Source organism: Tauraco erythrolophus, chromosome 17 (assembly GCF_009769465.1).
Source record: "Tauraco erythrolophus isolate bTauEry1 chromosome 17, bTauEry1.pri, whole genome shotgun sequence".
Taxonomy (NCBI): Eukaryota; Metazoa; Chordata; class Aves; order Musophagiformes; family Musophagidae; genus Tauraco; species Tauraco erythrolophus.
In genome coordinates, this window is record NC_141481.1 from 8,346,998 (window position 1) to 8,374,338 (window position 27,341).

At 45.6% G+C, this 27,341-nt stretch overlaps 1 protein-coding gene across 1 annotated transcript in view; it reads left to right on the forward strand.

Moving 5' to 3' along the window:
- Nucleotides 1-937: 937 nt before the first annotated feature.
- The window catches only part of FAM20C (FAM20C golgi associated secretory pathway kinase), a 58,387-nt gene continuing 31,983 nt past the window's right edge, over nucleotides 938-27,341 (forward strand). Inside the window, exons 1-3 of the mRNA XM_086622224.1 lie at nucleotides 938-1,455; nucleotides 3,289-3,461; nucleotides 12,845-12,923. Of these exons, the coding sequence (XP_086478350.1) occupies nucleotides 938-1,455; nucleotides 3,289-3,461; nucleotides 12,845-12,923 (770 nt within the window). The remainder of the gene's footprint in view (nucleotides 1,456-3,288; nucleotides 3,462-12,844; nucleotides 12,924-27,341) is intronic.

The window sequence follows — 27,341 nt, forward strand, 5'->3', positions numbered from 1 at the left end:
TTTCCTCTAATCCTCCCCCCCCCCCCTTTTTTTTTCTGTGCCATATTTAACCTTTATGTTGCAGTTGTGCCATCTGACAGTTTTGCAGCCAAAAAAAACCAACTCAAGCCAAAGCAAAAGCCCAGCTCGGATACAGCAGCCACCCAGCCTTGATCTCAGTTGAACGTATTAATCTCTCCCAAGCACTGGATGCGATGGATGAAGAAACTGGAACCGCTCTAAGAAAATTATTTTCCGGCCAATGTTCTTAAACAGTATCAGAGAAGAGAGGGAGCGAGAGCGAGCGGGAGAGAGCCCTTCTGCTGCATCACTGGTCAAATTCAAAGGAAGGGAGTCAGCGTTTCCAGCACAGCCAAATATTATGGATGATTTTTTTTCTTCTGTCGCCTTTCCGTACAGGTTTTCTTAATATTATTCTTCCTTCCTCTCCTCCCCGTTTGTTTTTATTTTTTTTTTTTTATAATTTTATTTAATCAGAGCTAGTGCCAGATGCCGGGTTCTCTTCAAGAACCAGTTTTCCCTATTTGTTGTGATCCCTGTAATAAAAAGAGAGAGAAATCGTGAACAGATGGCTTTATATATTGCAATGCCGCTGGCTTTGTTTTCCTATTGATTTTAAAGGCTCGGTCCGGTGCTGCTTTTTAAATATATATTTTTTTTATTTTTATTTTTTATTTTTCCCTCCCCCTCCTAAGTTCTTGATGATACTGAGAAATGAGGACCTATTGTTTTTAGCCTGCTTATTTCTCGGCGCCTATGGAGATAACTTTATTGACTTGATCGCTCGCTTCCCGATCCGAAAGGAGAAAGCCAAAGCCCCGGGGGGGGGCCTGGAAGACCCACGCCCGCCCGGGCTTTTTCCGCGAAAGCGCTCCCGACCGACCCCGCCGCCTCCCCTCCCTCCCCCTCCCCCGGTAATTTATTAGCCGCCCCGGCCATGAAAATGCTCCTGGTCCGCAAGTTCCGGGTGCTGATCCTCATGGTGTTCCTCGTCGCCTGCACCATGCACATCATGATCGACCTGCTGCCGCGGCTGGAGCGGCGGGGGACCGAGGGCCGCCCCGGCTGCTCCTGCCCGCCGCCCGCCGCCGCGCCGCCCCGCGCCGCCCCGCGCTGGCCCAGCAAGCACACGCTGCGGATCCTGCAGGACTTCAGCGCCGAGCCGGGCTCCAACCTCTCCTCGCAGTCGCGGGAAGCGGCGGAGCGGGCGGCGGGCGGCGGCGGCGGCGGCGCTGCGGGCGGCGGAGGGGCGGCGGCGGCGCGGACGCGGCGGCTCATCGCCCCCGGGGCGCCGCGCCCGCCACCCCCCGTCGCCGCCGCCGCCGCCCCGCTGGCCGCCCTCTTCCAGCACCCGCTCTACCGCGCCGCCCTGCCCCCGCTGGCCGACGGCGACCTCCTCTTCAATGTCAACAGCGACATCAGGTTCAACCCCCGGGCGGCCGAGCAGCCCGAGTGGTGAGTACCGGGGGGGACACACGGGGACCCGGCCCGGTTCGGCTCGGCTCGGGGCGGCGGGGCTCGGCAGCGAGCGTGCGGTTAGCGCCGGGCAGGGGTGCCCCGGGCATGAGGGGCGGGGGGGCCGGCGGGTGCTGGGCGGTCGGTGTGGAAACGTGGCACGGCGCTTCCCTGGGTCGCTGCCGCCCGTTTTATAATGTCGGTTTTTACCCGGGTGTTCGCGAGAATTGATGTAATGTCTGGTTGGGAGTAGGCACAGGGTAAAACAGGGAGATTCGGTGTCACCGGGAAAAAGAGAAACCGTGCACAGGCTTGACTGGTTGTATTCCTTTAAAAAAAAAAAATGCCATGAAATGCAGAATAAACGCTGGAGAAGGCTGGAGCGCTGAGGCCAAAGGGCCCGGGTGCCCCGATATCCCACCTCCTGCTGCAGCCAGAGGCAGATGCTACCAGAAAAACAGTGCAAGAACGAGGGTGAGCACCCAGTGAGCCTCCCTCTGCAGCACCTTCCTCGTCTCCTACTCAGAGGTGTAGGGGCTAAGCAGTGAGACCAGGCAGTAATACATTAACTTTTCTCAAAAGCAAGGTCTGATATCGCAAAGGCGTTCAGCCTCGCAGGTATTTCTGCCTCCGGCATCTGGTCTGTGCTGGATTTTTCATCCTCAGTTCCAGTGTCCCAGCACCTCTGCTGCTCTCCAGCCTTTAGAGCAGTTAGTTGCCTCTGTGAATCATATGCCCTGTTGGCTTATAAGAAATGCTGAGAAATTTCAATGACTGAAAAATCAAAAGGCTTGTCTAATACAACAGCACCCTCTTCCAAACGCACTGACATCGTAATGTTTAAACAGCTGCATTGTACGGTGCAAGAGCCAGCAGGAGCTAAACCTTTAAAAAGAGAGGAGAAATATTTCTAATTTCTGCCCCACAAGCATGTGAATTCGCCAGGCCCCTTCCATCTAATAATCAAAACTGACTGTGAAGGGAAATAATCTGCAAAAGTTCTGGTTTCTCTGAGAGAAAAAAAAAGTAAAATAATAAAAGTCACAAATGCAGAAACATCTGGAGGCGACTAAAAACACAGAGGACTTCTGGACTGAAGATCCATGATAGTGTGTGTATCCATAGGTGAAGAGCAAAATTATCATTGATGGCCACAACACAGCTGCCTGATGTACATATTTTCCTTAGCGGCTGCAGCCAAAGTTCACAGAACTAACATGAAATTTAGAAGTTAAAAGTCATTTTAACAATTCTTTTCTGTAATAGTATCCTACTGCTAAGGGGCAAAACTGTCCAGAGTTATTCTTTAGCAACCAGTGCAGAGTGATCCAGTTTGTGCACGTTCTCTGCGTTTAAAAAGAGAAGAGAGAGTGGGAGCGTTTGGTACCACAGGTCAAGTTCCTGCTGCGCTCCCCGTTTCCAGACCCAGGTCCCTGTTAAATAAAGGTTCAGGATGATGCCATCGCTTGGGTCAAACTTACAAAACACTATGATACTTGCAGCTGTGTGTTTCTGCTATATAAGGGCCTCTACTAATGCTCGGTGATGTCACTCCTGAGTTTTGCTCCTGATTTTCATGGGCTTTAAATCAGACATGAAGGGTGGAGGTGAAAATCCGTCTCCCCCTTGGCCCCAGGTGGGAGCAGGCTCCTGGTGTGCAGCCGGTGTGGGGACAAGGCGGGGGCCTCTCCCACCTCTGTAGTGCTTTGCTTTTCTCAGTGGTCAGGTGTTGAAGCCCTGTTTCTTGATGCCTGTTACAAACTGTAACATTATTTCTTTCTCCTCATTTTTGGGTTTTTGTTGTGTTGTTGTTTTTTTTTTTTTTGGTGGTAGGCAAAACGAAGATAATGAAGAGTTTTTGCCAACTGGAGAAACCTCCATAGACTCCTACCCAAACTGGTTAAAATTCCACATTGGCATTAATCGGTACGAGTTGTATTCCAGACATAATCCTGCAATTGAGGCTTTACTACAAGACCTGGTCTCCCAAAAGATAACCAGTGTTGGTATGTTCGGATATATATATATCATTGTTTATGATTATTTGCTCCTTGTTCAGGATCTCATTGCTGTTTGAATATTAATGAATATTTTGCATGGCTTCTCTCTGACCTGCCTGCAACATTGCTTCTCCTCTTCTGCGCTCGTTTTCCCTGTTAAACCTAAAGAGATATTGCCACCTCTGTATTACCTGAATAATTGAAAAATCTGCTTGCAAGGCAAACCCCATCATTTCGGAGATCTTTAAGTCACTGTCAGCCTGAAAGTGCCCTATTCCGTTCTTCAAAATAAATATGACAATAATAATAATAATAAAAAAAAGATGGCAAAAAGCAGATAGCATCTTGCACAAGCTAGGTTTGTGTTATTAGGTGATCATTATTTAAAAGGCTGTGTCTGGCAGCGCTTGTCTTCCCAAGAAAGGAGAGAGGCAGCTGACCCGCAGCCCTGCAGCAATGGCTGCGGGAGCATCCGGCACCGCGGGGCTCTGCGGAGTTGCAGCTTCCCCGGGCGTCGCGCAGGGAGCTCCGGGCGAGCCGGCCTCCCATAAGCGGAGCTCAGCTCTGTTGGTTCTGCTTGTAAATCCACACCGGGATGTGCCCGTGTCAGCCTTTGGCTGCGCTTGAACAAGGTGACACAGGTCGAGGCTTTTCTCCAGGGCTGTTTAATGACAACGTGGATCTCCTTGGATTTAGCTGCATAGCTGCATGGTGGCGGGGGGAAAAACCCACAACCCCAAATGAAAGCTCTGGGACACTAAATAACCGCGCCCCCCGTGGTTTCCAGAGGTCGAGAGCCGCAGCACAGCCCGTGGCTTCCGTTGGCCGCGCGGAAAATGAAGTTACTTGCACTGACCACGAAGTTGCAAAGTCGGTTTCCGAGGGATGAAATGGCAGCAGCTCTGTAAAAGTGCTGACGGTGTGTTGGCACCGCGGACGGGGTCAGCGGGTCTTTAACCCTGCGAGGCAGAAATTCCCCTGGCTTCAGCAGGAAACAGCCTGTGCAAGAACAGCGCGAGCAGCCCCACGGTTTACATTTTCCATCGTGTGAATCACAGCGGCTGCTGAGTGGGAATAAGGCAGATCCTCGGTCATCGAGAGTGGGCTGATATAGCTGCTCTGGATGGAGTAGGTGTAAAACGCAGGATGCCACAGGAGAGCTTCGCCTCCATGGCTCGAGCTTGGCACACAGCTCTGCCCTGAGCTCTGCTGGGGCAGGATTTTGGATAGAAGAGTTTGTGGTACCCAGGTGCCATTCCACGTGTTGGATTCGGAGTCACCTTGCTCATGAAAGATGACAAACACAGGCTTGTTTATTAACCAGTGATGGGTTTTCTGTCCCCAAAACTCTGGATCAGAGTCATTCATTAAGGAGCTCAGGTTTGACAGTTAAGCCAGGTATTTTCCCTTCTCTAGCTCAGATGTGACACTGCAGGTAGCAGCAGACTCTGCCCGTGCTCCTCTGATCTGTGCTGGAGGGTAGCGAGGGCACTGGATGGACATGGCCCAGGTGATATTCTCCTTGACATAACTCTCCCCTTGCCTGACCTCCCCCCTATTCCAAGTGGTTTCTGGAGTATTAGTGACACGTGTGAATGGGGATTGAGCCAGCACTTTATTACACATGTTTTAATGTTGCTCTTTGAGCACATCCATCGAGGAGGAGAAGATGCAGGCTGTGCCCCAGGCAGTCACCAGGCTGTCCCCAGCTCAGTGCGGAGGTGATGCTCAACCAAACCATCTCCTGGCTCATCTGTTGAGGTTTACACAAAACGCATTGGCCGTAGCGGTGTTCGGTACTGCATGGCTGCTGAGTGTATCGATCTCTCTTTACCTTGTCAGCCCTTTAGAGCTCAGCCGTGTTGGCCATGCAGGAGGAGAGCAGTGTTTGCAGCAAAGTCGTCAGCGTTCGAGCCGTGAAGTCTGTCACTTCTGCAGAGCAGTGGGGTGGTTAAGGTTGATGTAGGGACGTAGAAGCTGGTGGGAGAAAAAGGGAATTAGGAATGAGAAATTATGGTTTAGTAGTCACTCTTCACTTGATCTTCTGGGCTTGATCTTCACTTGTGCTTCTGGGCATGTTGCTTAACCTCTCTATACTTCAGTTAACCTAGCAGCAAAACGATATCATAAAATAGGAGCGAAATCCTGACCCTGGTGACGTAAGTGGAAGTTTTGCCATTTACTTCCCCGGGGCCATGATTTCACCTAATGTGTCATATAGATGTGTTGTGAGGTTTCTGTTAATTATGGTTTTGATAGAGCTTTCAGATCAATGGGAGGAAAGGGCCACAGGCCCACAGAGGAAGATTTATGATCGTTATTAGTGATTTCCTAAGGGATTCTCTCTCTGTTAATGTTTGAACAAGTCTCTTCAGAGCACCATGGGGCCTCTTGTGCCCCTGAAAAAAACACAGAGCCATGGTTTCTGTCAATGATTCAGTATAATTCCCGTAAACTAAAACATGAGGTACGTTTAGTATTGGTATGAGTCACTGGGAACTGGCAGGGAATGATTCCTAGATGTAAATCCCAGTCTAAAATCAAGTTTATGGAAATGGAAGGGGATTTTTGCCAGTATAAAGAAGCCAGAAACTGAATTTTGCTGATAGCATCCACTGCCTGTCTCTGTGGGGTTTCAGGAGCTTTCAGTCAGGTTATAACACAAGAAAGAGTATATTGTTGTATTTTTTTTTTACATGGTGCAGCATGGTGCAGCATCTCTTATTTTGTATTGCAGATTCTGTGGGTGTTTAAAAATGTATGTTTTAAAATAATACCCACCAGTTTTCAGCTTTACTGCAGAGCAGCAGCAGGGATTCCAAAGCATATAAGCCAATTGATAAAGAGTAATATATTTGACCAAAGGACATTTGTAGGGCTGTTACTTTCTTTTGTGTATTTCTGCATATTTTCTAATTTGTCTGGGTTTTTTTTGTTTTTTGGTTTTTTTTTCCTAATGGTCAACTTTTGTTGTTTTGCTTTTTGGGTTCTTTTTTTTATGACAGCTGCAAAGATGCCAGGTTAGCAGTATAAAATAAATGGAAATCTTAATAATGCCCAATCTTCAGGCTTCTTTTTGCAAGCGGGACAATTAAATATACAAGCTTACATGCTTAGATGAAATAGCATGCTGTTTTATCCATTTTTTTCCCCGTTTTCAGATTTGCCTTGGCTCTAATAGAATTAGGTGATTTGCTGTGCAGGTTCTTGATACCTACAGTAATTAGATCCAAACTGCATCTAAACAACTTTCTTAGCCACGTTGTAATTTCTGTGCTCAGCTGCATTATTTATGGGGGGGGGAGCGGTGACCAGATTGATCCCCCGCCGTCTGTCAGAACTGCTCACACGACTCCGTAACGTGCAGTGTTATTTTAAAATGAAAACGGTGACAGAAGCAATTCCCAAGAGCAGGGAGCACCAAGGTGACATTTTCTTGATGTTAAAGTTTAAATGGAACAAATCCATGGATGGGAAAGAGCATCACATTCAGCTCCCACAGTGACACCTAGAGCTAGCCTGGAAAAGGACAGGGTTACCCTCAGCTTTCAAGCTGAGGATGTATTCTGTGCCCTGCATCAATATATATATTTCCTATTAATTTTGTTCAGCGGAAAAGGATAGCTCTTAATTTGATTTAATTCACTGAAAATTTCCTCTCACCAGAAATAGGAGCCTGGAGAGAATTGTTTTTCCACTGAGCACCGAAACCCAGTTTTCAGAGGAGGCACATGCGCAGGCAATTGCACATTTCATAACTGTTTATTGCCTGCATAAATAACCATAGTTAGCTATTTTCTTGCATATTTACAAGACGTCTGTGCATAATTGTGGCAGCGCTGTCAGCAGTTTAACAACAACTATGGCATGGTGCGTCGTAGAGGCAACGTGGTCTTGGTCTTACTTATGTTGCTGTCCAGAGGAGCTGTGCTGTGGGATTGCCTGTGAGCAGAATAAGGCTTTTGTAATTCCTGTGCTTAGTTGGGTTTTGTTTTTTTATATTCTTTAAATTCTCTGGTGGGAAAGGTTTGGAAACATTACCTGACTGAGTTAATTTCTGAACCAGCGATGCCTTCAGTTTGTACAGGCAGTAATTAGAAAGCAGGCATGCAAGATTACTCACGCAGTGAATAAATGCTGCAATTAGCTAAGGTGGACTCTGCTTCAAGTCAGGGAAAAGAAAAAGGAAGAAGATAAGGTGCTAAATATTGAACCAAATTCTGGTGCTAAAGGAAATTATAAAAATCTCATCCGAAGGAAGGCAAAAAGTGCTGTTGAGAACATGTAAAAAATATAATGAAATGTAGCACCATTGATTTACTGTATAAGAAAACAACGAATCTGCCAAGAGTCAACAGATTGATTTAATGTACAATTCCAGATAAAAGGAGGGGACTTGGAATGTGCAACAAAGCCTCTGAATGATTTCACAGATCTCTTCCCTCTAGAAGTCTTTTACTCTCTTGACTAAACCAAGAAGGGCCTTTAAAAACAATTTAGCGGAATTGGCTGAACAAGAACAAATTAAGAGATGACGAGGGCTTGAATTTGTTTAGAAATATGTTCTTTACAGCTTGTACAGGGCCATGTCTCTAGCCTTGGGCTGTGTATTACTCGTTAAAGCCAATCAACGTGTTTATGTTAGATTTAAGCTTGATCTATAAATAGGAATCCAAAATGGATCTGAACGTCCTCTGTTTCAGATGTTAACTGCATCCCAGGCTTTGGCTGGATCTCACGTCTCAGGCACTAGTGTTGCATAATTAAATACATTTTAAAATGTTTGTTGGATTCTGACCAAAAACCAGGTCCAGAGTTTCGGTAGGGACTCTTCGCTCTCCATCAGAAAAATATACAGTCTTAGAGAGGCCAGAAGGATGAGGGCTATCATGCAGCAAAACAGAGAAGCCAGAAAGGCAGACATTCAAATTTCAAAACCTTTTGGGTCAGAACCCTTTGGGCAACATTGTGTCTGTACTAGGAGTTAACACCAGATGCTGACCACCTCCTCTCCCCTGCCTGTCCTTCCTAAAGACCCTATGTCCTTCCATTCCAGCACTCCAGTCAAGGCCAGGCTTTGAGCAACCTGATCTAGGGGAAGATGTCCCTGCCCATGGCAGGGGGCTTGGAACGAGATGATCTTTGAGGTCCCTTCCGACCCAAACCATTCTATGATTCTATGAAACCCTGTAGCATACCGTTATAAGAAGATGATTGAGGGATGATAGGTAGTGCATCTTTTATATCAGACGGTGTCTGTGGATCAGGAAGGGAATTCAGGTCTTGTATTGGCGAGCGGACAAGTTGGGGAAGTACCAGACATGGCACCTGGCTATGACAACAGGCCCATAGGTGTAAACGGAGAGGAGATTTTTGGAGGTTTGATCCAAAGTCTGTCAGAGAAAACAGAAGGAATTCCACCAATTTCCCTGGTCTTTGGACAAGACTCTAATCCCACAGACCCTCAAGCAAAAAGGCATCTCAGGCAAAGCTTCCTAAAATAAAGAAGAAAGCCCTTGCACTGGGTTAACGGGAGAGGTTAATACTGCTTTTCATTTCCTTCTACTTAGGAGGGAAAAGAAAGGCTTTGAGTTGCTGGAAGATAAAAAATAATGATTGTGTTGGGATTTGTTTTATAACGCTGTGCCAGTACGTCCAGGAGCTGTGTGATACCTGATTTGAGGTACCTGCTGGGAGCTAACAGGTTTATAAAGTCTTTTACAGAGCTGTTCATGACCTGTGATGTTGCAGTATATTCAGAAACGTTAAAAAAAAGAAAGAAAAGGTGAATTCGTAGTGTGTCTGGAGTTTCCCTTGGAGTCAGTACAGCCTTATGTTGCAAGGGCTTCTTAAAAATAGCTAAGCCTGCTGATTGTGGACGTGGCAGACTGCAATGATGTAGCATCCTCCAATTTCTTGGAAGATTGTATATGCTGCTTCTGGGTGTTGTCAGTTCTTCACAAATGTTCCTGTGGGCAGTAGGTGAAGAGACAAGGGCGTCTCCAGATAAGTAAACATTATTTGTTTGGGATGAGCTCCTGGAAGATGACGGGGCTCCTGCTGTGTGGCCATAATGGCCAGAGGGACATGTTTAACTGAGGTCTGAGCAGAAAAGGAGTTCCTGAAGGGATACAGCTCAGAAAATGAGAGAGAAGCCAGAAGGCAGATGTAATGCTAAGTTAGGACAAGGGAAGTAATCTGATCTAGAGGTCTGAGTGAATCATCCCCAATGACATCTGCTTTTTTCTGGCATTCCCACCTCTAAGATTTGGGCACCCTGGACTGCTCCCAAGTCTGCTTAGTTTAGAGGTGCATGAAGGATTTTGATGAGTTCAAAAGGACAGTCTAAGCTCAGGTCTTTCTCTCTCTGCAGGGATTACAACGTTAGACTCTTAAGTAGCCTGGACTTGGAGAGTGGCTTTGAGTCACTTCCAGTCTGACCAAACACATCTGTGACACTGAACGAGCAGCCAAAGTGGGAATATCTGCATGTGAGTCCAGATCATAGAATCATAGAATAGATTGGTTTGGAAGGGACCTTGAAGATCATCTACTTCCAGTCCCCCTGCCATGGGCTGGGACACTTTCCCCTAGATTGGGTTCCTCAAAGCCTCATCCAACCTGGCCCTGAACGCTTTCAGGGATGGGACATCCACAAGTTCTCTGGGCAACCTGTTCCAGTGCCTCACCACCCTCAGAGTGAAGAATTTCTTTCTTAGATCTAATCTAATTTTACCCTCTTTCAGTTTAAAGCCATTGCCACTTGTCCTATCACTGCATGCCCTTGTGAAAAGTCCCTCTCCAGCTTTCTTGTATGCCTCCTTTAGGTACTGAAAGGCTGCTATAAGATCTCCCTGGAGCCTTCTCTTCTCTGAGCCAAACAACCCCAACTCTCCGCCAATGTCACCCTTTGTTTTGGGGAGGTCCAAAGTTTACTCCTAGCAGCGGTGGGGGGACAACATGCCAGCAAAACTGGTGTTCGGTCAAGGCTTCTATTGCAACCAATTAAGGCAATACAATGAGATGAATCTAAAAAGACCAGGGAGATGCTTTTGTCTTACTTCAGCTCAATTCCTTCTGACAGGAAACTAGGCCTTTGTGTCTTATGGAAGAATTATTCTGAATTGTTAATCTTCTTCATACATTTCCCTGCTTGGTGATGACATGCTCATTGTTGAGTTCAGCTGCTAACAAAATCATTATCTGTCGAGTGGCTTCAATTTGCTGAGAAACCAGTCATCTTAGTGTATCTGAAATTTTGTGCTTAGAAAAAGGCATGCTGCAACGTGCTCTTTTCTTTCTTGTTGGCATTGCTATGATTTCCCAGACACTCAGCTTTCCAGCTAGACCTCAAAATAGGTTTCATCCTTCCCTTTTCTCTGATGGGCTTACAGGACCTTTGCTGTATTTTGGATGTATGTGTCTCATGGAGGAGAGGAAGCCAATCTCAAAGCCCTGAGCCCCTCAGAATTGAATGAAGAAGCATAAATTACATCGTTTTTTAGGGAAAAGAACATTTGGTCCTCAGTTGACTTGAGCAGCACATGTGAACAGGGGGGCAAATACAGGTTGTACCTTGAGGAGCTGGTCCTGGCATGGCCATGTGTCCCTGCGGGCATGAGGCAGCTCCAGCTGCCCGTTTGCTGTCCAGACTAACCAGGGTGGTTTCCAGAGGGCATAGCTGGGCTATGATGGTCCTAAGGCGGCACAGGGAGGGTTTTGGCCGGAGGACTGCTGCTTCTTATTGCTTTGGGGTAGATATAGAAAGGTCTACTCCTACTCCGTCTTCCCTCAGGTGCAGGTCAACTGACCTATTCTGCAGAAGAGAGGGAGTTTAATATGTAAAAACCACGTGCTTCTGCTTTACCTGTTCTGTGCAAGTTATTTAACGCCCTTTAATTTCTAATTACTTGTTTGTTCCTTTGGGATAAACTGGAAGTGCGAGAGAAGGCTGGGGTCAGCAAAAGAGCAAGGCAGGAGGGATTTTATTGTAGGGGAAGTATAATTACACCGACCAGATTTGCATAGCGTTTTGTTGCAAAAATATAGATTACAAGTGCTGAAAGAGAGCTGATGACCTATCAGTAATAAGGCATAGAGATAAGTAATTAAAAGGATGTGCAGCTAATGGCACTGGTTAGAGAAAAATAACATACAAGCTATAGAGCTGGAACGAGGGCAGCTCTAAGCCAAAATTTACAGAGCAAGGTAACTTGACATTTTTGTAGTTCTCCAGTTGACATAGGTTTTGTCAGAACTGTGAAGAAAGGAATTGATTATCTGATCATTAGTAGGAAGCATTTTTAAAGGACTGACTCATCCACACCAACACGACTGCCATGACCTGCTTTTGCAAACACAGAAGTGATTTAAGGAGTCAGGGTGTAGGTCAATTCATTTATTCAGAGCAATTTTGATTGAGATGGTGAAAAAGCAGCTGGTTTGCCAAAGTATATATTTATCTTTCTTAAGTAGCCTTACCATCAAGTAAAATGCATTTTTATAAATTCTTATATGTATTTTTATGAGTTCTTATATATACTCTACGACTTTTGAAACAGTATAATCTGGCCGTTAACATGATATTTTCCAAGTTGTTCAGAGTGGTGTGAATAAAAGTCAGTCTTAAATTCCCATTTGCTCTCAGCTGGGAAGTGAGCGCATCTAATGTTTGAGCAGAGGTGTTCCTGGGGGTGCAGGATGGACTGCAGTCCCTGCCACCTCCACATGCCCTCTCCTGCCCTCCCAGCAGAGCCATTTCCCGCTCTGCACAGCTCTGCTCTCACCTACAAGCCACTTTGGGATCCCTTCAAGTTAATGGATGAGCTTGGATACATATCCATTGTGCCCAGAGGAGAGATATCTCTACTGCTCAGAAACAATGATTAAAATCACAGCAGAGATCAGAGATCACTATACTATCTCTTCATGCTTTTAATTAAGGAGATGTCTGCTATGCATTGTACTGTACATCCCAGCTGTGGTTGTCTTCGAAAGCACCCCATCTCCTTTCCCAATGTGTGTCCCTTGTTAAAAGGAATGCCAAAAGCAATTGAAGATGGAGAAAACAAGACTCCAGTGCTCTGTTCCTATACATGCCGTTCAGTTAAGGTGCTTATGGAGCCCATAGTGGCCAATTGAAGAAGACAGTGTCATGTCAGGGAGTACAGTCCAGTTTTAGTCCTGGTCAGCAGCTCACAGCACTCCCCTGTACTCTGCACTCACTGAATAATCTGTGGTGCAGTCAGGATTATCCTGCTTGGTGCTCAGATTCTGTGGTGCTGTATCTAATACAGAGTAAAAGATACACAATTTTGTTTCAAGGAAGCTGAATGTAAGTAGATCCACATGTAGCATTTTAAAGCGATTTTGTGTTTTTTTCCCCACAGCGATGAAATCAGGAGGCACTCAGCTGAAGCTCATCATGACCTTCCAGAACTATGGACAAGCGTTGTTCAAACCAATGAAGTAAGTCAAAAAAAGTCTGTGTTACAAAATGAAATTGTGGTGGAAGAGAAAATAGAGTTGCTATTTTCTAGGCTGTTAGAAGTTTGCTGTAGTATCTCTCAAGGTTGACATGTCTGGTGCCCTAGTCCTGCTGCTGAACATAGAGCTTCAGGATCCATTGAGACCTTCCCTGATAGACTGGTCTTTGGAAGAGATACTGAGAAGGCTTCAGATACCTCACATCCTTCTCAGGAATGTTATTCACTCTGATGTCAGTGAAATCTCCCATCATAAATACAGGCTGTTTTCAGCCTTTCTTTCTCATGTAAACTTACTGCGCAGGTCTGAGCTTTATCTAGTGTCATTGCTCCTCTGGAGTATGGCCAGACAAGAGAGATGGTTCAGAACAGCTTTGGGAAGAGCTAAATAGTATTTGTCTGATAAATTATAATTTAATCCGTTGATTTATTGTTGTTTGTATTAAAGGGTTGTATTAGCTGTTTGGCTGTGGCTATGCTGACTCTGTGAAAATGAGTTTATCCGAGAGCAGTAGTGCAAGGTAATGAATCTAGAGGGAAAAGGAAGGACTAGGATGATGCAGCCTTGATTTGTGCCTGCCCAGATCCCATGGAGGTGAGGGAATTTATTCAGATAAAAAGCAGATGTAAATGAGTTCTGAATCCTGACCTGTATGTTTGTGTTGTAATAAGGAAAATGACTCTGTGCTTATTGTAGAGGGTTTAGCGAAGACACTCGGGGCTGCAAGACGTTTAATGAAGCTGCTCAGTATCTGTGCCAAGGGTACCACTGGAATAATAAATTCATTTCCTTCTTTTGTTCCCACTGTAGGGAAGTTCAGTTACTTTCCTGATGATCCATAAAAGACTAAAGTATCCGAGAATGAGTGGTTTAGAGTATGTGTTGGCATTGTGTTACAGCTATAGTGGGGAGCACGGCTCAGGGGGAACTTGCTGGCTGGAGACTGAGAAATTCCCTGTTTCACTATAGATTTTGCTATAGACTGACCTCAGGCCAGTACAGATTTGACTTGATCTTTGACTGCCAGAAGGGCCACATAATCAGTCTCACTTTCCTTCGACACAAATTTGAGCAGGAACTCACCTTATGGGAATCACAAGGAAATCCTGTGAACTCCCAGGCAGCACAAGGCATTTGTGCAAAGGCTGAACGTCTCTGTGTTATTTCCCAAAATGCACACAAATTTCTCCATGTTTCTAGGAGGTCACTGATTGCCTGGGAGAGGTCAGAGGAAGCACAGGGAATACAAGTCAGAGAGAAGGTGGTATCAGAGGAGAGCATCTACACCAACATCTTCCCTTCCTCTGTCTGCCCTCTCCTTGAATGCTCAGATTATCAAATCATCAATACACAGGTCCATATTCTATATCTTCAAGTCTGAGGTGTATAAGCACAGTTCCTGATTGTGTCTTGTCCCACATGCAAAATCAAGAACCAGGCGGTTCGAGCAGCCTTTAAGTGTTTGGCAGAATCGTGGATGCGCTGTTGGATTTTTACAGAGCGTGTGATTTGTTTCTTCTCCATTTGCTCAGGTGCAGATAATCTCAATCTTTATCACTGATTTGACATTGTAATTCTGGGAACTCTAATGAGGTCAAATCAAAAGTTTACTGTTTCTACTGAACTATACAGCCTCAGCAAGATGATAGATGACAACAAGAGGTATAGCCACGTTGCTGCATAGAAGCAATTACTACCATCCACTAGAACAATAACAGAAAACGATGATTTCTTAATTGTTCCCTTTGCTTGATTTGGAGGACAGCAACACCCTGTTCTCTCACTGCTCCTTGTATTACGTACACTGCTGGAGAAAAGTAGCATTAGAGCATTCAGCAGCTGTGTTCCCAGGCACTGCACCTTACAGTAGCAACGCTGCTGCGTTTGTGCTGAGCATCGCGCACGCGTTAGTGATTTTGAATAAGGATGTTTGCAAGCATTTTTCTTGGTTCTCATAAGAGTGAACAGGGAGCCAGGTGCTCAGCTAGTGTAAATCTTTCTGGCTCCTTTGGCATCTGGTCCCCTTGACCTCTTTCACCAGCTTATGGGCTGTTGATGAAGTTCTTGGAGAGTTTTGCAGCATCGTTTCTTTATGCAGAAATAAGCAGCCTAGAACTACAAAAAAAAAAAAAAAAGAAAATCAGGCTTTAAAGCTATGAGACTTCCTCTTGTAGACCTTCTTCAGGCCCTAAACACCTTCCAGGCTCTTTCTGGTGCTCCCTCTTTTCTGCAGGATACCCTTCTTATCCAGGCTTCACGAAGCTGGGTGTACCTTCCCAGGACAGGAGGCTATAGGGAGCTCACAGATCAGGGCCAGACATCTCTGGTCATGAGGACTGGTGGTGTAAAGGCCATTTTTTTCTAAATAGTTTAATTTGAGGACCGTAAGATATCATTCTGGTGGCTACTTCTGAGATTGGCTCGTTGAAGGAAGCCCTTGGTGGATGGTCAGGACGTCTCCATGTGGTGCATCCTGTAGATTTCAGCTGTTACTGTGTCATCAGCTTCCGTGGTTTTTCAATGCTGCAGAAATTTTGCTTTTCTTTCTCCTGAGTTGATAAGCCTCTCCATACAAGCAACCTTCTTCATGAACCCCAGGTAACATAGCTATTAAATAGTACCGAGTGTCCAGCTGCAGATGAAAGCTGTGGCCTCTGTCTCTTAGTGCTGGAGAGGCAATATGAGTGGCATGTCTATCTGAAACTGAACTGAGCCACTGTTTTTTAGGAAATAGAGTTGGCATCAGTAGGATTTTAGGCCTAAGGGAGAATTGATAATCTAGAGTTTCCCACCCTGTCTGGAATCCGAAGTACTGAAAGCTGAATGGTGTGAGGTACATATAGGGTAATATGTAGACATGAGGCCAGTCTCCACCTGGATCTGATTCCTTTGAACTACCTGGAAAGCTGATGTTGCTATATATAGCTGTACTCAGCATTTTCCACATGGAATTAATACTTATTTGAGCAGGATTGCAGCAGACAGAGGAGATGATACGAACCCTTCTCTGGCACAGCCAGGCATCTGCTGGTGGAGGGGGAGGTCTCCAGACCTTTGGCAGTGACTTCTGCAGGAGAGTCACAGCAAAACATATTCCCTGGCAAATTGCTTGAAACCCTGCAGAGCTCATCTGACTCGCTCTGCCCTTTCCCAGCCTCCCAGTTCCATGTTGAATTTATCCAGGGAGCAAGCCAGCTGCAGAAAGGCCCAGGCAGGATTTGGAAATGGGGAAACCAGAATCTGCCTTTGGCACTTTTTTTCTCAGTGTTTGACATTAACTGACAACTCGTCATTGACTCAGGCTGGTGGAGCAAATGAGAGAAGGGAAGCTTAACAGTCAGGGAAACGTGATAGTGGTAAATAAAGCCTGATCAGCTGCAATTATTTTATTTATTTGTGGCTCTGCATCTTCATATCTGAAATAATTGCCCATAAAGTATTGCAGAGGAAGCCAAATCTATTCATAAATCGTATGGCCCAGCATAGATTCCTTCGCTAATTCCAAATGCATCATAGAAAAAGCGAGTATTTGCTGAAACTCCAGGGAAGATTTAATGTATTTGCAATGTTTCTTACAGTTAATGTGTGGTTTTATTTAGCTCATAACAGTTCGATCATACAAAATTATTACCATATGGGACAGGAAAAAAACAGCAGCCTCCCCTTCTCCCATGATTAGCGTGTCTAACTGTACTAGTATTGTACAGCATAATAAAATTTATTTACATGATGGGTGATAACTGCAGCCGCAGCCTTCTATAGGACTGATCAGGTAGGGATGGTGTAGAGCCATAAATTTCAAAGGATTTTGGCTTATTTGTCCATAAGGAACATACGCTTTATAGTTTTATTTGGTTTCCCTTTGTTTCTGCTAGCTGGGGGAGTTAAAAAGCTGGCTCAGCAACAAAACCAACACACTATTTTTTTTCCTCCCAAGGCTTTATTCTTGAAGGGGGAGATTCTGCTCCAGCAGCGTCAGTGTTAGAATTCCTATTGCATACGTTGGTGCCAGGATTTTGAGAGAGGTTTTTACAGTTCCTTATGGAAAAGCCAAATGGGATTGAATAGAAAATGGAATCTAGTTATAGGAGTTGTGAGAAAAGTGTCCTGTGGTATGTGTTTAAGAATGACATCTCTCATTGCCAGTGTTATAGACTGCTTTGTGGAAATGTGTGGAAAGGGTATTCATTATAAAATCTTTGAGCTTTATTTGTTCCATTCAAAGAAATACTACTGTATCTAGTGATCTGGCTTTTGATTGAAACTGAGATAAAAGCCAGGTCTCTTCCAACTTTAGATTTTGCTTCATGTTTTTAACATCTTTTTTCTTTTCTTCTGTTTTTACAAGTCGCAGTACAGGATTGTCAAGAGCCACATGGTTGATTCTTTCAGTAACTGAAGTTCACAGTTAAAATCTTTGTTAAAGTAGCACCAATTAGCATCAGGGTGATACCAGGCCAGAAGAGACTTCTGAAGTCATGAAATCCCGTCTTCTTGAATTGCAGGCGATTGTCTCATGAAATCCCATTCATTAACTGATCGAACGCTCCTGACCATGTCGTTTGTACCTTTTGCCCCTGCTATCCCTCCTGAAAGTGGCTGCTGTAGAAATGACGCTGCCCGCAGGAGCATCCCCTGGTTCCTGCAGCCTTTGGAGCCGTGACCCATCCCAGTGCCAGCTGCTAAATAAGCTGGTAGTCGTGGTCTTGTGCAAAGCTCATGCTTGATGGAAATAAAATGACCACGCTCACCTTTCAGCTTCTGTGATGCTCGTATAGTGTATCTTTTGGCTGGAAGACATAGGCACTGTTAGCTGGGCTGAAATCTACCAGCCAAGGTCACGGGGAAGATAATATTTTTGTTTTGATTGGCAAAGCACAGCTTTCTGCTGGCTTTGAAGTGTCATGCTTATAGCGACAAAGGATTAGCGACATTCTTTAAGTTTCTCTCTGATTTCCTTTTAGGGTTGCTCAACAAATAATGCATCTTTTGGTAGGGATATTAAATAGGCCAAACAATCCCCATAATACAAACAACTGTTAATCGCTTTCATTTCCTACAGTAATATTCGTTTTCCGAAGCTGCAACGTGACTGTTGTACCTGCAAAACGCAGCCTCTGGGCCTGATTATCATATCAATTAGGCTGGTGTAATTCTTCCGAATTGGTAGCGGTGCTTCCAAGTCAGAGGAGTTGAAGTGAACTTCAGAATCAGGGCCACGGGCAGATTGCTTTCCTTATTACATTGCACATCATGCTGTTCTGAGGAAATACATTTTGCAAACCTGTTGCATCCCAGCTGGCAGGCATCCAGTGTAAACACACTGTTATAAGTCAACATAGCAATTAAATCAAATTGCAGTGTTTTCTCTGAGCAGCTCGAGAAAGTGAGATACGCATACAGTAGCTGCTGTGCTAGAAGCCTTCCAGGATTAACACTTTGGCACGCCGGAACGCGCCGCGCTGAGCCCAGCGGAGCGGTCGCTGGTCAGAGCACAAACCCAGCACTGTGGTTTGTCACTCAGCCTCAGCCGTGCTACTGCAGCGGTCACTGGAGAGCACTGGTTCTGGCAAGGTGTGTTACTGGGGACGTGCGGTTGAGGACACCAGTCAGAAAGGTTGAAGCTGGTAATCCCAGCGTTCAGTGGGTATAGGTGTATTTCCAAATGGCAAGGAGTGCTGTCTCGTTACAGCATGAAGAAGAAATGTTTTCTTTGCTGCTGGAAGTAATAATCAGTAATCAGATATTCTGTGGACCTCATTTAGGAGATTTTGGGCTTTTTAAGGCCATTCAAATCCTCACCCACCAAATCCTCGCTGAAATGTTAGTACCTGAGTGAGACTGACAGGCAGATTTGATTGTACTTACAGCAGGAATAAATCTGGAGTAAACTGGATGAGTTATATTACTTGATATTTAAAGTACATGAGATCTGAACGTGGTCCTAAATAAGGACAGTAGAGGTTACTGTGTGGTATTTTAGTTCTTTAACTTCTGGTATATCATGCATGAACTGTTTCACTCTTTTATAACTAATCCTGTTCATCAGATCAGAGTTCTTCAGCATTACAATACAAATTTTGTTTTAGAACTCAGCAGTGCCTCTGGTCCAAATCTCCTTTATGCAGATTGGAAAATTTGTGGTGACTTCAAGGGGAGCTGGATCAGGATGGAGGCTGCCTGATGGCCCTGGACAGCAATGAAATCCCATCTTCTGGCTGTCACTGTGTGCTGCATTTCCCCTTGCCACAGCTCAGCAACGGCTGGCTGAAATATTGATCGATCTCATCCAGCCCAGGAGAAATTTCTTCTCAAATTCTGCAAGCGTGCTTATGAAATGACCCCTGAGTCAAAGTCGGCAAAGTCCAGGTAGCTCAAAGGTTGTCCATTTAGATCAGGATCCGTAGGGATCCGTGACAGTGGTGTTTCACTGTGCTGCCAGCCAGGAAGGGGAAAACAAACCTTTTTCCCTCTTTCAGCACCAGCTCTGTTGTGCTGTCCCAAGCTGAGCTGCCCTGGGTTATCCCCTCCTGGAGCTGGGCAGGAGCTGCTCTGGGCCAGGACGGGACAATGTGAATCCCAGGGTGGGAGCAGACCTTCCTCCAGCAAATCAAGGCTGTTTTGCTGGATATCACTGTGTCCATGAGTTTCAGCCCCATCCTGCTTCCCAGCACTGGGAAGCTGCCATCCATGCTGCTGGTGAATTCTCCCCAAAATCCCTCTCCCCTGACTTCCCCGTGGCATCTTCAGCTCCTGGCAGGAGAAGACATCCCTCCGCAGCTCACAGCCACATCAGCCCCACGGTCTCTGTGCCTGGGGCTTTTTACATGAATAGTTCAAGCCTTACCCTTTTCTACAACTCATTTGTTGGCGTTTCTCTGGCAGATGATAACACGATGCTCAGTATGTATTTTTGTTCTTGTCTTACACAGACACAAACGGCCACAGGTACTGACTGTACCTGCCCCTTATCACCGTTTTAAGGGAGAGCTGAGTGGGCAGTTGTGTTTTACGGTAGTGAAGTGTCTGTGCTTGATTAGACACCTTCTATCTAAGTGCTTATAGAATCTTGCTAATTAGCCTTCGGGAACAAAGACATGCTGGTGTTTGTTTTTCCTTTAAAAGCCAGTTATTGGAGCAGCTAACTTTTTTTTTTTTTACATGTTTCCACACTGTATTAAGAAAGAAGCATCTTGAGTGTCTGATTTTAATCAAGCTACTTCTCCGTTTTAATTTTCTACGTGCCAAGAAATGCAGTCCTCTGGCTTTGTCTTTTAATCAGAGACCTGCTTTCAGTTCTTCAGTTTCTTATTTCTTACCCTGTATCAGCAGTGCAGAAAAGCAGCAAACGTTGTTGAGGGAAGAGCTGCCATGAAATGCATAACCTGTGATTTACTGCTAAGTAACAGGGCTCAGCACACTGGGGACTCATCGGTGTAGCAGTGAGGTAAGATGTCCTTAGCAAATCTGAGAAAAAAAATGTGTCCAAAATGTTTTCAGTGGGATATGGAGATACTGCTACCCTAAATTCATGGGAATTTGTCTCCGTTTCACTACAATTTATAATCCTTAAACTAGGCTCGAGAGACTGAAATTCAGGGAGGGAGAATGATTTGTGTGAGACTTGTGGCATAAACCAGAGGCTGAAGCTCTTTTCTCTCTGGATCGAGTTGCACCGTGCTCATCTCCCCCCTTGGGAGGAGTTATTTTGGGATGTTTTATGGAGCTAAATGGCTTCCCCTCTGCCCCTGGTCCTTATTTCATGCAGAGATGCCTCTGGGGATCCCCACCGCTTTGGAGGATGCAGATGGAAGTTTGGTCTGGTGGAACAGGTTGTCTGGTGGGTGAGAACCCACGTCTGACTTTGCTGGAGGTCACCAATTCAGGTGGTGAAAGCTGGGTGGCATTTGGGAGGGACTCACGGCTGAAGTAACGGTGTCCTGCAGGTCGAGACAGGGAGGTTTTGGCAAAGCTGAGAGGTTTAGGAGAGAGCGCACAGCACACGTCCACATTACGCCCTTGGCGCGGTGCTATTGGTGACTCACTGCTGTAAACAAACAAAAAAAGTGTGTTTAAAATAGCCGTAATAGCTGTTAATAACACAGCTTTAGGTCATGCTGGACATTTAATTTTTTTTTTGGTTTTGTTTTCAGTGTCTGGTTCGATACCATTGGTACTTTTCTTGATAACTTACAGTTTTCCACCCTGCTGCAAGATTCTGCATGTGGGTAAATAAAAGTGAGAAAGCCTGAAAGACTCCTTTGCATGTGAAGAAGGAGCAGAAACCCAGAGTAAATAGCATCTGCAAACGTGTGGGAGCTGGAGAGTGGGGAGGGACAGCAAAACTGTTGTAAATAGAAGCAGTTTAAAGTGCTGGATTATGCACTACAGGTAATAAAATACCCCAAGCCAGCACATAAGCCAGATACTGTTCTCGGCAGCAGCGTCCAGCTGATCCTGTTAGTGCTTCAAGCCCCTTTTGTAAAACTTGCTAATTGGTGGTCCAGGTTCTTCATGCAGGGGTGGTCACTGGGCCAGGAGACGAGTAACGTCATGGCCATGCACGGAGACCTGTGATAGCAGAAATGCTGTGCACGGGCTGCAGATACGCACAGTCTGTGCAGGGATTTCGGACTGCTTGGATAAGTTGGCATGAAGCAGCAAGAGAAATGGAGATGTGAAATTAGTCTGTAGGTTTATAGGGAAATCTGGCAATGATTATTACTATTTTCTTTATTTTCAGTATGACTGACCTGTGTGTTGTTTGATTCTCTCTCATGGTACACAAGAAGAGTGTTTTGACCCAACGTGTTTGTGTTCCCCTTTATTTTGTGCCTGTTTGAATCGCTGTGATAGGAGAACCCAGCCAAAATTTTCAGACAAACCTCGTTTGCATCTGATTCTTTAGGGGTTTATTAAGCAGAAAATCAGATTCCCGAGGCGTAAAACCCAGAGGTTTTTCAGCCTTTCATGTTGCAAGCCCAGGTTTTGTGTCAGGGCCCCGAGCGAGCCTCAGCCAGGAGGAGGGGAGAGCGATGCCGTGGCTCCGATGCCAGCTCTGCCTCGCGGTGCTGGCGGCGGCACAGGCAGCTTAAAGCAAAATACTGTTTTCCTCTATAAAATTGAGAAGGATGGGGTGCGATGAGGAGGGCTCGTGCCAGCTCTGGGTGAGGTGGGAGCAGTAGCTGTCTCCTTCAGCATGGACCCGGTGCCACCACGAGCCCCTGTGTCCCCCCGCATCCGCAGCAGCAGCCAACCTGCCATCTCTTGTTTTTTTGTAGCTTCCTAACCCCAGGTACAAGAGCTGAGTAACTGGGAATTTAGCCCAAAACGTGCTCTTTTTTTTTGCTCTGCCTGACCTACTTGTCGCTGCCCGTGGGGAGCCGCGGGGGTTTCTGCTCCTCCCGTGCCTTTGCTTCAGAGAGTCGGGCTTTTGTGCTGCTGATGGTATCACGGTGCCTTGAAGATATCTTGGCGTGTGCTGGGTGTTTTGGTACAGAAGCTGCTTTTTATGTGTTTCTGTAGCACTCAGGGCACTAAGGCTTCACCCGAAGCAGCCGCGAAACCTCTGCTTTTGTGCCGATCCAGAGCAAGTCCGCGTCTGCGGGCAGTGTGGGCACAGCCGGGGTCCCGCTCTGGCAGCAGTCGGTGAGGCCGTGCAGAAGAGATGGGTTTTGCCACATATCCAGGCCACCGATTCAAATCCAGGCTCTTTTGGCACCCGTGAAATTGTCTGACAACTTGTGAGCAGGCACCGTGCCATGCAAGCAGATGGGCACGAACGTCGCGGCAGCCAAGAGCCTGGGATGTTCATCTGGCAGAGGAGAGGGAGAGCAGAGCTCCTCGGTCCTCACATCCAAATACCTGTCCTTCCCTAAGTTACCGTGGGGAGAGCGGGCACGGCGATGGGGTGCCCGGTTTGGGCGCAGGGTGTTTCAGAGCAGAGACGATACCCCCCAACATTCTCCCCCAGGCTCCTTTTACTCCATCACTGAGGGCAAGGTAGTTTCTGAGATGCTTTCAGCCTGAGCTCCGCATTTCGTTGGGGACAGCCAGCACCTGGCACCATCCTGTGTCCTCCAGAGACTCACCTTGAGGGCAGCAGTGCGGTGATATTTTTTTAGCTCCCTCTGCTAGGTGGTTTCCTATGAGAGGCTGGCTCTTGCCAGAAGAGAATCCTGAGATAAAAGGATTAAAACATCCTCTTCAGGGCTTCATGGAAATTGTCACAAGGGCTTTCTTTAAAACATAACTCCAGGAAAGGCCTTAATGCTCGTCGCCCCATGGGGCAGCTTTTCTCGCACAGGCACGCGCTTCATGATGATTGACACATCATTAATTAACTGTTATTAATTAACCCTCTAATCTGAAGGGGTGGGAGGAGGAATTCCTTGCAGGCCCGAATCCCATTGTTTCTTTGAACACGCAAGTCCCCTGTCCTGCCGCATTCCCATCTGTCTTTGGGACTGCAGAAGCTCATGAAGAAGGCAGGACTGAGGAACATTTATAGCCCCCGACTTCCACTGCCTTCATTTCCTGACAGCTGCAGTTCAGACAGATGAGTGGCAGGAGCAAGACTATTTGTATCTATGACTCTGAGTTTAGAGGAAGACAAACGTGAAAAAAATAAACAAATTAGTTGTTGCCTTTCAACCTCCCCTTGTTCCCGGCCGTGTAGGGTGTGATGCTGAGAAGGATACGGGATCCGTCTGTAATACTACGCCATCTCAGCGTGTGGATGGTCACATACCTCCTGGTAGGCTGTGAAAGGTTTCAGCCTAAAGTTAGGACAGAAAACCCTTCTGCTTCTCTGGTTTAGCTCTGGCGTGATGCCCTCACGCTGCACTGCGTGGCCTGAGCCCTGCTACTGTACCGAGCTGCACCCAGAACGGCAGCAGAAGGGACAAATTTGTCCTGTGCTGACTTCAGCTGGGCTTTGCTTGTGTCCTTGAAGCCTTTGTTTTGCTCTAATCATTTTGAGCCAGCCCATATCTTCTGCCAGTTCTGCCTGGTGGCCTCTAACAATCTCATATGTCAGGCAGCAGTGTGATTATAGCTTTATTTAACTTACTTTGTCTGCATTTGCCTTTCAAGGAGCAACAATGCAGCAATTGTGTAAACTAAATGTGGCCTAAGAAAAGAAATTGTCCTGTTTATCCACAAACACCAGATTCTTGGGGTGATGCCAAGCCCGAAAAGACATCAGTGGTGCTGATAAGCCAATAGTCATAATCACCAAGCAGTGTTTTGCTGATGTTTTAGCAAGATTTTTTGCCCAATATTGTTGACCCTACGCTTTTCCTATTATGTGCTGCATCCTTTGGCAGGAGAGAGATCTTCTCAGGGACAGGAGCGGTACCTGTATTGCAGGAGGTGGCTAAAACCCGTTACGTTTGGCACGTCTTGCTCCTTTTATTCTGAGTGATGTATCACGGTTCATCCGTCCCGTGCAATTCCAGGCACAGCAGTATTAATCCTGCCATTTTGCGTGTCTGCAATTGAGAACGGCCTCATGTTGCTGACATCTGAATTACATTTTTCACAACAGTTTCCTTTGTTATACAAAACAAAGCCAAAACAAACACTGGTATTGGAGCCTAGATTTCTGGTTTAAATAACAGAGACCTTTAAATGGATGAGGGCTATGAATCATTTTTGTGTAGATACTGGGTTTGGTTTGCTCGCTTGCTTGTTTGTGAAGGATTTTTGGTTTGGTTTGGTTTGTTTTTTTCCCTGGCAATGTGAGTCTATCGCTCTTGATGCAGTAGGACAGTTTGGAAAAGCTCCCCAGTCCCTCTTATCTAACTGTGCTGTTATTAGATTATAGGATTCTCTCTTCTCTCCCTTCCCCTAAAAATTCACTCACTAAAAAGGTGAAATCGCAGTGTATTGAATTGCCTGATATTGCACCATTTCTTTATTGCAATATCTTCTAGATTTTAATAGCTACAGGCCTCGAAACTGTTTTGGTGTTACCAAAGACGTTTAATACCTGTGAACTTGTGAAAGGTATTTTCTGGCGCTCAGCAATGACTCCAAAGCCCCAAAGAATTACCCTCAACAGTCCTGAGTTTCAAAGCCTGACATCACTGCGAGCAAGGAATACAAGTCCATCAACAGGAGCAGGATTTTAATTGCTTTTGAATGATTCTATAGAAATCTCAAATTGCTTTGTGGGATGAAAAAAAAATCCCCACTTTTATCTGTGAAGAGGTTTTAATTCTGGTGAATAGAATAAGTGGCTGCTGTAATAATACAAGATTTTTTCCCTCTGAGTGCGTGGCTGTTCCTTCAGCCCCTGCCTGCTGGGATTTTATCCTTGAGCAGTGAGACATTGGAGTTCATCAGATATTATATGTGGCAATTGCCAAACCAGGAGAGGCTCTTTGGTGGCTGGAAGATTTGTGCTTCTATTATGTTACCTGTTAAAAAACGAGACCACCTGCATTCTTTTGCAGTGTGACCTTCTCTAGCTGGTCATATGCTGCGTTTTCTCTGTGGTCTGATCTGATTTTAAGGGTAATCAAAAGGCCAACAGTGCTTTAAAACTCAATAATACCTTTACTCTTGCTTTACAGTTTTCTTTTCTTTTTTTCTCCTTTTTTTAATGAAAGGAACGAAAACCTCTGCAGACGTTTCTACATCTGGCTTAGCTTCTGGTTAAATGCATCCGCAGGGAGTGCTGGAAAATATTACTTCTCCTGTTTAGAAGTAAATGAGTCATGTTTTCCAAAATAGTTTTCAAGGAAAGGGATATCAGAAGTTGTTTGTATTTTCCTGTTTAATAGGTCTGGTGAGTATTTGAAAACGCTCTGCATTTCAAGAGAAACCACAGCAGAGCGTGAATCTTTCCATCCCCTTGGCAAATAGCAAATAAATGCCTTTCCAGCTGGCACGTAGCAAGGGGGCATGCATCTCTGAGCCCACCCCACAGATGGTGTGAACTGTGATGGTCCCTTCCCCGTCCCACCTCTCCGTCACGTGTGGAGTCAGATACTGTGGCTGTCCCTTGGGCTGGTGCGAGGACGGAGCCAGGCATACCTCCCTGCGCTGAGGGTGGAGGAGAGACATGTCTCCTGCCCTGGGCAGGTTTGCAGGCAGAGCAGGTGGCTTTTTCCCCCTCCTTCACGCCCTGGGTGGATCATAAGAGGAGTCACCTCGATCTTCGGGGTTCTAGGGCTATCTAGTCTCTGTAGAGGAAGGGCTGTCCTGGATTTCAGAAGGAAGCAGATCTGGCTTTTATGTTATCTCGGCGTTTCTGCTTGTGAATCAGCTGGAGGAACCCCTTTCCCCTGACCTAAAATATTTGGGATGTCCAAAGGAGGAATCACAGAAAAGGAGATATTCAGGTCCCCTGAACTGGAGACCACAGTGGAGATCAGGAGCGTGTCCCACCTCCTGCCTCGCCATGTGGCTCCTCGCCAGAGAAACCCTTTCTGAAACCCTGAACAAGCCTCAGCGCAGGACAGGGCAGGAAAAAGGTGCTGTATCACCCATCTCCACCCAAATCAGCGTCACCAATGTCGCCAGACCTTTCCAAAGGCTCTCAAGAACATTGGTGGGCATCTCTGAAGTGGAGCCATAATAGCATCTCATAGTGGTCAGCAGTAACATTTCCTTAACCAGGTATTTAAATTATTATTTGTCTTGTTTTAGGGAGGGGAAAAAAAAGGCAATCCAATATTTGATATTTAGTTAGCATTAAACTTACAAAAAGGTGGTTTTCAGGTGCACCTGAAAATCCGAACTGGTATTTTTCCTGTCATTTGAAGCATTTGGATACTAACATGTATTAAGGTACAGAAAACCTTCCTAGTGAGGGCTTTAAAAGATTTTTAATTATTTTCAGAAATAAACCTAGCCATTATTGTGATTTTGAAGGACAATTATTTTGTCCTTTCTTGCATAGCTACACATTTTAAAATACATTTTTAAAATAATTATTTTTAAATTGTTTTTCTTCAAATTGACCATGACAAAGCAGACAAATATCTTCAGGATTAATTTTCCACCTAGCTGAAGAAATTAGCTATTGCTTTCTCCCTCCCACCTCGAAGCCGTGCTAGAACGGTTACCTGGATACCCTGCCTGTAAAGGATGTATGTGCTGAAGCAATTTAAATAGCCTGATTTGTCATCTAACTGCAGACATCATTAGCAAAGCATTATTTGGCTGTAACATTGTAGGCTGAACATGGATAACTCCTCTGTGGCGAGGAGAGATTTAATTTAACCACCTGGTGACCAAATATTGCCTGTCTTGAGTGTGGAGCTGCAGCAAGTCTAGTGTGAGGAATATGAGCTGGATCTGGGTGGGAAATTATTTTCCTATAGGGTGTAGCTATTGGAAATGTATTCAGGATGAAAACAGGCTTTTTCAAATCCGTTATTTCCGAATCCA